General features: G+C 29.8%; 1 protein-coding gene across 2 annotated transcripts in view; it reads left to right on the forward strand.

The window, feature by feature from the left end:
- The first annotated feature begins 606 nt into the window (after positions 1-606).
- The window catches only part of LOC106688768 (sodium/hydrogen exchanger 9B2), a 182035-nt gene continuing 170341 nt past the window's right edge, over positions 607-12300 (forward strand). Inside the window, exon 1 of one of the 2 annotated variants that reach the window (XM_067053140.1) lies at positions 607-784. In XM_067053140.1, coding sequence (XP_066909241.1) covers positions 739-784 — 46 coding nt within the window. In that variant the 5' untranslated portion in view covers positions 607-738. The remainder of the gene's footprint in view (positions 785-12300) is intronic. The other variant, XM_014433390.3, reaches the window with a different exon arrangement.

Genomic DNA, 12300 nt, shown 5'->3' on the forward strand with positions numbered 1-12300 from the left:
AAAACCACTATTTATTGATAGCTCGATACTAGATTTTGTCCATTTTCACAAAAACCCTCTCATTAACTCACTCAAACGACTGTTACATAAACACTGCGCTTCCAAAATAGCTGAAACTTTGGTGGGTAACTGTCAACAGATGAACAACGAAATTCAGTTGCTTTTATTTACGAGTGCTGCCAACTTCACGTTGCGGTCGGACACTTTTCTGACCACTCTCGTATATGTTCTATAAACGACCTTAAATTAATAAAAATATTGTGCACTGATGTTTACATTGTTTCCTTGATCCTAAAATTTATCTTAATATAGCTGGATTAAACAGTTATGTAAATTTATATATTGGATTAGTAGTAACATTTCGCGTATAGAAATAGAAGAACGGTATAATAGGCAAAAATGACTAAAAATGATATATTTCTGACAAAATAAAATAAAATAGCTTAGTTTAGTACGGTTGAAGGATTAAGTAATTAAGAAAGTAATACAACCACGTGAAACAAACCCTGGAAAATGGTAGACCTTGAAACAATTAATAGGCGTTGGTCACTCTAATCAATATAAATTTGAGGAGCCAACAGTGAGTCCCTACGTACGCTAGCAATGACATGGATCTCCAAGACTGTCTCGCACCAGCAAGACGAATGACAACAGATTGTTATCACATTTTTCTTAACAGCTTTTACTGTTGTTTGAGTGATCTAGTTTAGTCGCAACTGAGCCTCAGAGGTTGCCGGGATGGCATGTCACAACGATGGATTCTCAACTGACCCCGAACCAGAAGGTAAGAACCTAAAGAGTCAATGAAATTTAGGAATTTTTTCAGGCAGTTAATATATATGTGCTAAAACTGAATGTTCAAGGTGGTAGTTGAAACAGTAATGCTCTGACACTTCTTTAATTTGTTTGTTCATCGGGTTAAGAGTTCTTACCTGTAACGTCTATTTTGGAAAGAAAGGCATTATCCTTTATGTTACTGCAGTATTTTAGTCAGAGTTCGTAATTCAAATATTTTTTGGGGTGAAATGTAACAAAATTTTTTTCTCCTTTTTTCCCTTTCACAGTAATCCTGCAGAAGGTTATGGTATTTTTACATCTTACAGAACCTGTGAAATAAATTGACGTATTACCTTACAACAATGATTCAGTAAATTTTGATTTGAGCATTAATGTTGAACTATAAATGAACGAAATGAATACACATTAAAAACACAAAGAAGAAACTAAAAAACTAAAGAGAGTGAAAAAACTATTCTATTTTAATTATAAAATTGTACAAATATCATTAATTCAATTTTATGAATACCCTCTTTTTTAAATATAAAAAATAAATTGTATTATAGCTTGATCAATGGGTATGAAAGTGAATTTTTAATTAGACCGAAATAAAGTAAAATAATTATATTTGATTTTTTTTGGTTCTAAAAAAATTAATTAAAAATCAAGCGTTCATGCAACTAATTTTTAACTGCTCTAGAAATCTTTTATAAATCTATAAATTAACAAAATAATTACTAAATATGTTGAGAGCAATAGTGTGAAATTTCATTTTTGGAAGTTTTTTTTTTGTTATTTGTTCTTTAACGGTATGCACTAGCAAGTGACATCCATCAATTTTACAAATTTTCATCCATGACGAATCTTTTAGTATAATTGTTTCGACTTACATACATCTAGTAAATTCATTTTTGAATCAACGCAATAAAGTCAATTTAAAAAAAAGTCACTGTTGCATCTTTATTACTCCGGTATAATATCAAGTGACAAAACTAATACTTCACTCAAAAATAAAATGGTAAAATAGTGACCCTAAATGAAACTGGTTAATACTTTATAATACTCCTGAGTAGATACTTTTATTTTGGAAAACGTTTACATCTACAACCATGATACGGAATGTGTTGAGAAGAAATCAATGATGACAGGCAATTAAGAAGCAACAGATGAATGATTTAGAGTTCAACTATCTGAACTAAAAGTAATTCATGAATGGCTTAAAAATAGATAAATGTATATATATATATATATATATGAACATTAACACTGTGTCATTTAAAATAACTTTCTTATGTTGACAATTATTGGAACAAATTTAAACTCTTTTGCTGGAATACGAATAAAAACTATAATTTTCATCAGAAGCAGAAATATTTTAATTTTTTACTGGTGCAGTAGTAAAGCCTAAGAAACAAAACTAAAATGTAAACAAATCTTTCACTATTGACAAATCTGGCGGCCTATGCTGTAAGATAAGAGAATTACTCTCAGTACATATCAAAAAGCAAATACATAGAGACTAAAAAAATTACATAACATGTCATTCCCCAAATACAAATAACTATAAATAGGTTTGCTTTAAGGTAGTATAGATAGTTATTATATACCTGTTTAAGGAGATAGACTATAGTGTTTCTGAAATTCTCTGCGTAGTCAAGAAGATCTTTGTCCATCTCTTGTGCTATGCATCTAATGAAAAATCAGCACTGCGATAGTTACTAGTTATATCTCAAAGGGCTTTTTTATTTATAAAAAATATGAAAAACTAAATGCTTTGTTTTTATAAAAGCCTTTACACGGTAATATTTTTCAATATGAACAGTGAAGATGAAAAAATGAAATAAACAATAATGCATTGACATAGCACAGTTTTTTGCTGAAGGTCATATGCCAAATATATATATTTAACAATTTTTTAATTTTAATTACACACATATTTTAAAAATTAAATATTTCTTGCTCATTTCCATTTTGTTATTTAACTTCAAAATTATGACCAATTCACTTAACAACTCACTGTTTAATTATACAAGTGAATATTTTAATGTTTTATGGGTTTACTGTTTTAACATACAATAACAATGCCATTAGCTCATTCACGTTTTCACTGCAGTTCCTTTAAACTTTGAGCATGGCGAATTTAAGAATTAGAAATTAATATAATATAAAAAAATATACCAATTCAAAATTGTAAAATCGTATTTAAATTCATAATTTACATAAAGAATGAATCTAAATGCATTTTAACACCCATAAGAATCTAATGAAAGGAGAATTAAACCTTTCAATTATAAATAAATACTAAAAGATTATCCTATATATTTATACCTTTATATTTTCATTTTCTTAAAACTACTTTGACATATCTAATTATTATACAATACAATAATTACATCCTCATAGAAACACAAAATCAGATTACTTGGAGAAGTTATGTTCTTATTTTCCACAACATTTCGTTTTTCCACTCACAGATACCTTTTAATGCTTATATTTTGTTCATGGCCAGAATTGGTTAACCTAATAGGCGAACTAGTTCCGCAAAAAAGGGCGTGTATTGTCAGGAGGAGCATGTCAAGTTATAAGTAACTTCCGTTTTTTTTGTTTTTTTTTATCAGAGATCTCGATCTCGTTAAATAAGAAAATTATATTAATTTATGATGTATTAACCATTATTATCTATAACCTTCTTCCATCTTCCTGGCAGTTTATCAATTCCTTGCTAGTAAAATGTGGTTGGTTTGGACAATAATCGTTAAATTTGACTTCAACTACTCGTGGTGAATTATTCCTCGATAATCCCACCATACACACAATAAAATCTTTTTTCCATAAATGTTTGCTTTCGGATCTGTTGATTCTTATCAAGCCACTGTCTTTTTCGGACGATATTTCATAGGTAACCCATTTTTCATCTCCTGTTACTGCCATGTTCAAAAGATTCAATTTTTATCTTTGAGAGCAGACTTGCGGCGATTAACATGCGATATTCTTTATTCCGTTCACTGAGGTTGTGAGGTGCCCATACTAACTTGCTGACGTTCCCTAAGTTCTCCAGGTAGCGATTAACAGTTGATTGTGATGTATTCAACCTTTCTACTATACCTCTGGTTGATTGACGTTTCACACGTGATTTTCCTCCATGTTGTTTTTAAAAGGTTCTCGTCTAAGTCGGAAGGGCTTTACACCCTAGGTTCGACTTTTAAGATTGTATTTCCAAGGCGGAATTTTTTAAACCAATTTCTAACTACCCGATCAGTTATTAGTCCTTCAATATATACACTGCATATTTTTTCAGTTGTCGCCTTAGCACTATTACCTTCTTTAAATTCCTAAAGCTTTAAATGACGAATATGTTCTTTTTGACCTTCCATTTCAGAGGTTAAAAACAAAACAGTTTAACGTTATGTGTATCACACAAAACAGTTAACAAAAGACTAACTAAAGCCTCGTCTATACAGTAAAAACAAAAACATGTTGTCATGGTAGTTCTTACCGGATAGGTACGTACAATAGATTCTACTTAGCTGCAACGGAAGTTACTTATGACTCGACCTAATAAATCTGGTGAGCACATCGCACAACTTTCATTATCACCTTGAAATTAATCCTTGTACATTTTATATTTCATTAGCTATTTTTTTACTATCCAGTGCAAAAATCCCCGTTCTATATATTTTAAGAAGATTAGTAAAATTTTACTATTATGATAACTACTAACATGAAAAAAATCAATAATTATCAAGTTATTTTCAATTTTAAATTCATTCATTTGTTATTTTAATTTGATGTCTATTTTTTTTTTCATCCTGTCTAGAATACATCAGTTTAAAAAAGATAATCTAGCTGTGAATTATGAAATAATGTCGGAAGAGATCGGACGCTTTTACATATTTCTCAGACTGTTTTCAGGGGTTTACCTGAAAACCAACTTCACCACAGAAAACCAATTTAGTTTATTATCAAATTCTTTCATAGTTAATATTAATCAATTATAAATGACTATCAGCAATGATAGATGGTTGATTATTTCATAACAAAAAATTAAAGGTAATTTAGAGAAACTTTTTATTTTTGAAATTCGTCATTCAATTCCAGTTATAGTAAATTAGTGAGGATAAGACCTAGCTGATATTAAAGATTACTAGATAGTACATTGGTATTCATAACAAGTTAACTAAAATTGTTAGAGACGTTTTTGAGAATATCGAAAAATATGAAAAATCGATTTCATAATGTGGAATTTCCGGTCAGTCGATTTTACATGAAACTTGGCGTTAATACTCAAGGTACATATACATTAAATAGGTAATTTCAGTTTCATACGACTTTGGGTTATGAATAACTATTAGACACAAAGATGCACGCACACACACGCGCACAGACGCATACGCACACGCACGCGCGTCTTGGGTAATAGCAAAAATGCCTCCTGTTGAACTTGTTGCCTCTTGTTGGAGAAAGAAATAGGTGTTAAAAGAAGAAGATCGTCAAATAGCTATTATTCAGTAGTATGAATATGATGTTGGCCAGAAAACATTGTAAGTGCTCGCACCAACATTGGGCAGTGGAGAAGAAATACCCCACAATTGTCCTTAAGAGGTCGAGAGCAGTAGAAGAGGCTAGAAGAAGCGACTAGCATGGAAGGAACAAAAAGTTACCCAAGAATGACGACCATCCCATGCGGAGATGATGATAGGTGGCACACAGATATATCCTTCCATGAAATAATACCTAAAGGTTGACTTCCTCCTTTTTTTTTTCTCAAACCAATTATATACTATTGTAGAATAAATTACATACTTGAAAATTTTTATTTTTTTAAAGATTTAAAGTGTATAGTGTAAAAGTGGGTTACTTTGCATCAGGTCATTAGGCATTATTTTGAATTTCTTCTTTTTGACCCACTTACGGGAGTATAAAATTCTAACATATACCTTAACTTACTTAGTGTCGCTAGTGTAGACTATTTTCATTTCTATGTATTTATTGTGTTTTTTTTTGTTTTTTTTCAAAAATAGAGGAAAGTTTAAATGTAGATCAGCTAACATATGAATGCTTGTCCGATATTTTACATATAGAAACATCAAAAAAATAATCACGAAAAATCTATGCCCCTTCATCATGCTCTCTTTCTGTAAGAGTGTTTATTGATCTTATTTTTATTTTTAAAGTTACCATAATGGATTCACTAAGTGATAATTGATCCCACTAGGAGATATTACATGCCCAATCAATGTTATCAGTAAAAAAATATTCATGTAGAGAAAACAATGAGTTACTGTTTTCAGAAGTATTTTCCATATAATGCCAAATTTGTTTTGTGAAAATTACGCATGTATAAAAGTATGAAAATGTACAAAAAACCTCTTAAAACAGCAAAATTTAAGCGAATTAAAATCTATAAAAGATTAATTAGATTAATTGAGCTTGTTAAGGATTAAAATAATTCACGAATACTATGTAAGCGTTAACTAATGGATTTAAAATATTAATTGAAATGAATTTTAACTACTTTTCATTTAATATAGGACTAGATTGTTACAGTTTGTCGAGTCTTATCTATCAGTGGGATAATGGAATGCATGTAGTAGTGCAAGATCAGTAACGTCTTCTCAGTTTAATCGTCTTGGAACAAATCTCCTTCCTTCTCCACTATGGTTATTGGCAGGGATTTTTTTTCAGCTAAGACTCCCGTTGGAGTCTAATAATGCCTAACCATGGTTGGGTGTCAAATTTTTCATTTTGTGTGAACGCTACTCAATGAAAAAAGTCAACGCCCTAGGCTGAATTCGAACCGACGCCACCAGGAGATCTCAGATCGGTGTGACTGCGCCTAACCACCTGAGCTGCAGACGGTCCAGTGTTCTCAGTTCAACGCTTCCAATATTCAGATCTCTAGTCACCTAATTTATTATACAGAGGATATATATAATGATAAGAGCGGCGCTGTGGTAAATAAGTATTTATTCTGTTAATATAGTCGTGAGTCAATTCCGTGGGTTCGGGAGTCCTACAGGGGTATATCCAATCTCCATGAATAGAGTGGCTTTAATTAGTGTAAAACCACAAGATCCTTACGAGACCCTTATTTGAAAGGTAAACAAATTCGCTCTAAAAAAAAACATTGCAATCGGACAATTATTAATAAAAATATAGCATATTTAACTTTTTATCTACATTTTTTTATATTTTGATTGGTTCTATTAAATTTTAATAGTTCCTATTAAATTTATAATTTTAGTTATTACTAATTTTTTATGGCGTATTGATCACCATAATGCTATTTATAGATTTGAGATATCTTAAAAACCCTATTTGCTAGTGCGTTAGGCGAAATGAATAACTTTTTGACAGTCTTGTACATAGCTGTGTTATAGTGAATGGACTAAAAGAAAAACTACTTACTGTGCAGAGATAGTGAATAGTTAATGATTCGGATTGTGAATAGTTACATCAAATGAAAATATAAAGTGATTCAATGTATAGGTTATACAGCCCAGACGAACAGATAACAACGGCCAATTTAAAGAAGAATTTGTGAACCCGTTAGATCATATAAAATTAGGTAATTATACAGTTTTTTTTTAATTAATCTACGTAAATAAAAATATAAATATTCTTTTGTACCTTAATGAGACCTTCGAGAAATGTTTACCCACTAACAAGCTGTTTTTTATTTAACTGGTCGGTGTCGTACTGATTAGGTCAAAAGCTATTAAAATACTCGATTTATCTAGAACAAAGAAAGTCATGATAAAATTAAACATTATTTGCGCAAAACTCAAATAGTATATATATTATTATATATCAGCTATGTGACCAAACGATAAATAAATAAACTATCCAAAAAAAAAAAAAAAATATATATATATATATCTAAATCAGGAAAGTAGAAAGATGTTAATGAAGAAAAATATGCGTCACTTAAGAATAAAACACATCCAAAATACATTTTTTCGTTAATTATGCATGAGAAAAGGTGTAAGGTTTATCAAATTAACTAAAAATATCTCATAAATCGGACGATTATTAAGAATGATGTGAATTTTGCATCCTAATTGAATTTTACATCAGTCTCAGCAAAGTTCCAAGAAAACCAAACCTCTTTTTATCACCTAATGGATAGATCTATTTAAATAAAAATGTAAATGTTTGTTAGTTTCTTATCTAAGATTTCCGAACGTTCTTAAGCGATTTACAGTTTTTTTTTTTAAAACGTTCTTAGTCATCCTGGCAAATCTCAAACTATTAAAATAGAAGATTTACCCAGTACAAAGAAAGTTGATACCAAAATTAAACGTTGTTTAGTTTACATTTTTTAATATATTATATATGTGACTACGTGATATATAATTAAATTATGACTGGAGAAGTTTGTCGGGGGGTGCGGTCAGCAAAGAACAACATAAATAAACAAAACCATATTTATTTATTTTATGCCGACGTTTCGACCTGAGTTTCAGGTCTTCATCAGGGCTATAGAACAAAAGAGATAACAACATTTAGAGTAACATACAATTGAAAAGGAATAGTATACAAACAAATTTAGAATTATACAAAATATTGAATTAAATCATAAATGATAAAAAATTGATAACTGATAATTGAATTGATTACTGATAATTGAACACCCCGACAAACTTCTCCAGTCATTAATCTACGGTCAACTATCTACACCTCATTATAATTAAATTATCTTTAGAAAGTGAAAAGAACACCTTAATCAGGCCAGAAGAATGATATTTATTAAGATGTATACTCATGGGCGTAGGCAGGATATCTCCTAGGGTGAGCAGACCTTTCTGAAACGTTGAATAAAAGAAACACAGGAAATTTCGCATTTCAAGAAATATCCCCATAATTTTATTTCTACTTCATTAAATTTAATAATTACTTTTTAAATTTCTATTACCTATTATCACAATAATTTATTAAATATGAAACTTGAAAATCGAGCATAAACTTAATTATTATACACAAATACACACAATAAATACAAAAATATAAGAGGTATTGAAGAGGTTTGCAAAGAGAACATTAGCCTTCTGAGATTGCTGCCAAAAATACCAACCACCTTATCTACGATCGTTGCCTTCCTTGATTAATTTTCAACAAACATTCTGATATTACTAAAATGGCAAACTGTAAGTTATAATAGGAAAAATAGAATCTAAAAATGTTTCTTTTTTATTCAGTTCCTCTATTATTTTCGGAGATAAGTATATGCCGAATAATTGTGCTTACCTTTTTTTACCAAAGAATAGACATATATCCATCTTGTGATCCGTGAAGATGTTACTCAACAATGTTACCTAAGCTTACAGAAATAAATAATCTATCTAATAAGTTCACTATTTTTTTTCCTAGGATCCCTTTTTCAAACTATATGTGTTAAAGTAAAGATTAGAACAAAAATTATCTGTCTTTATCCGCTTATCCGATCATAACACAGCAATGAAAGGATAGAATTAGAGTACGCCTTTGTTGCCTTATTATTGTTTGAGAAGAGGGGGAGGTTTCAGGTTTTGCTCAAGCGAAGACAAAACGTGGAGTAAAATTTACTATGTTACTCTCTGGATTTAGAATAAAAAATATAAAACGTGGTTATTAATAACTAAACTTGATAACACTGAAAATAATTTTATTGCAAGTCGATATAAAAGAAAATTACTTGGGTTTTCTAGAATTGACATAATCTCAATTAACATGCACAGAATTATTAGTTGACAGGAGCAAAATTAGATAAAGTGAACATTACTTTTCTTTTGAGAAAACACAATAATAAATCATTTATATTATTAGTGAAAACGAAAAAATAAATAAATTCGGTCGTTGTTTGTTGTTTGTATTGATTAACATGAACTGTGACCTCACAAAACATAATTGATTTAAACCTTTTCTATTTAATTCAACCATAGTAAGAAACTTTAATCGACCGGATCGCTACCATACTGGAAGTCATAAATAGCAATGCAATGATCAACCCTGAAAAATTCCGGCTCTTCTCAAAAGAAACAGCAGAGATGACCAGTAAGAAGTATTCATGGTACTACATGTCATCCACGGTGCATAAGATTTTGTCGCATAGTGCTGAAATTGTGCAAAAGTCGTTTCTAACCATATTGTCGGAAGAGGTACAAGAAAGTAGAAGTAAGAATTAAAAGACTTTCAGCATCAGAAACTCGCGGAAAATATCTCGTATATCTACCAACGAAGATGTGTTCCATAAGCTACTGGAGACTTCGGATCCTTTTATCACGAACAAGAGACCCAAAACCAAAGAAAAAGCACCTGAAAATCAATGATGCAGCAAAGGAACTGTTAATCTAATTTTCTTGAATTTGAAATCACAAGTGTCTTGTCAATTTGAACAGCCTTTGACTTTGAATCCTTAGTTTTATCATTGGTCATCAACGCCATTTATATTTTATTTAATTTTGCTAATATTCGTTAAATTTTATTTATTTTTTAATTTAATTATTTATCTATTACATTATTATTATTATTAATTTTTTTTTCCTTCTGATCAAGTTATATTTTTGTCAGTAAATTTTGTGATTTTAAAAACTGAAACACTAATTTTATTGCTTTATCATCGTCTCCAAGGGTTTTTGAGATGCCCAATAGGCTTTTATTTCCACATTAGTTCTTTAATTTTCTTCCAAATTTCAATTAAAACAGTTGAATTTGGTGTATTTTTTTGTTCTAAGTAGAATGAGACCGTCCCCAAGTTTCTTTGTTCATCCGTTCTTGAGATATTGAATTCTTTTCCGCTTTTTGGCCGTTCGGCCCCAGTGTGCGTCGTATTTATACAATTAGTACAAGAACCCAAGAGGAGAACTATGTATAATTAATAGTCAAAATTGATGAGTGTGGCATGTGCGGCTGTTCAAAGCGATAAAAAAAAACTAATTTTTCATTCGAAGCTCTATATCTTAAAAAGTAAGAACAACACAAGAAAACCTATGAGAACGTAATTTAAAGAAGAGTAAATTTGCTAAAATATGAGCTCTAATAGAGTTATATTGTTGAGAAAAATTTATATCTCAAAAACCATTCGACGTACAGATGTCTATTAGCACTCAAATTAAAGCTAGTTTAATGAGGTATAAAGTAGTTTATGATGTTTATCTTCGTAGGAGTAATAGTTTACATGAAATTTGCTAAAATAAATTGATTTATAGTTGTTCGAACAAATTTTCATTTGCCAAATTTATATTCATGTGTGAATATCATAAAACTACTACCCCTACGAAGATAAGTGTCATAAACTACATTATAGTAAGTTAAATTTCCTTTATTTTGAGTGTTGGCAGACATATGTGTGTCTTATGGATCTAGAGATATATTTTATCAAATATCCAACATTTTATACGAACAACTAGAAATTAACATTTTGTGAGTTTATTTTGTCAAATATAATAAAAACTACTATTCCTACAAATATCAACATAATTGACTATTTTTTAGTAAATTTAAATAGCTTTAATTTGAGCTGGCAGACATCTGTAGGTCCAATGGTTTCTGATTAGAAGTTTTTCATAAATCAAAGTTATTGTCCGAACAACTATAAGTCAATTTATTTTAGCAAATTAATGAAAACTACAATTCCTACGAAGGTAAAGTTTATAAACTTCTTTATAGTCCATTAAACTAGCTTTAATTTGAGCCATTTTTTAATTCCCCTACCTGTACTTGGCAGACTCATCAATTTTGACTAGTAATTATACATAATTTTCATTGAAGTAATCAAAAATTGGGGTGAGATAACTACTTTTTTTTCTTCCCGGCTTTTGTACTAAATGGTACATACAATGAGAGTCGAATATTCAGTAGTTTTCTATTTACGTATTTTTGAACTTTCAATTAACAATGCTGATGTTTCTATGCGTTGCTTTGAATATAAACGTTGTTAATTACGTCTTGCTATTTTTATATATCTCTTTTTCTAAAGTTAGGAATCCACAGTAAAATTGTTTAAGAAATATTCATTTATTTTTTCCTCGTTCGACAATCAACGTTAATATTCCCTTTGTCATTTGCTTCTTGTTCCTTTAAATGTTTGTTGTGATCTTGTGTTCCGTGAAGATGTTGACTAAACAATGTTACCTTCCTAATTATTGCATGATCTCCAGAAAGTAATCATCTATCTAATAACTTCACTTTTTTCTTCTTGGATCCCAAAAATCTAGGGGGCGCAGTATATATTACAACATGATACGTTACAACAATCTGAATAAATTATCTTTAAAAAAAAAATAATAATACGAGGTAAATTACTTAAAACGGACCAGCATTAATAATAATACAGCGGATTTTAGATTCGTATTTATTTTTAAAGCACTCTTAGCTGAGCTCTATGGTAACCCAATATCTATTTACTAATTTTTTCAATTAACTGCAGCTATTATTTGAAATGTAAACAAATTCTCTCTAAAAAAAAATCATTGTAATCGGACAATTATTAGTAAAAATTTACTAATATGTAATAAATAGATAAAAATATTACATATATTTTTT

Source organism: Halyomorpha halys, unplaced genomic scaffold, assembly GCF_000696795.3.
Source record: "Halyomorpha halys isolate HHAL.00 unplaced genomic scaffold, Hhal_1.1 Scaffold1198.1, whole genome shotgun sequence".
Taxonomy (NCBI): Eukaryota; Metazoa; Arthropoda; class Insecta; order Hemiptera; family Pentatomidae; genus Halyomorpha; species Halyomorpha halys.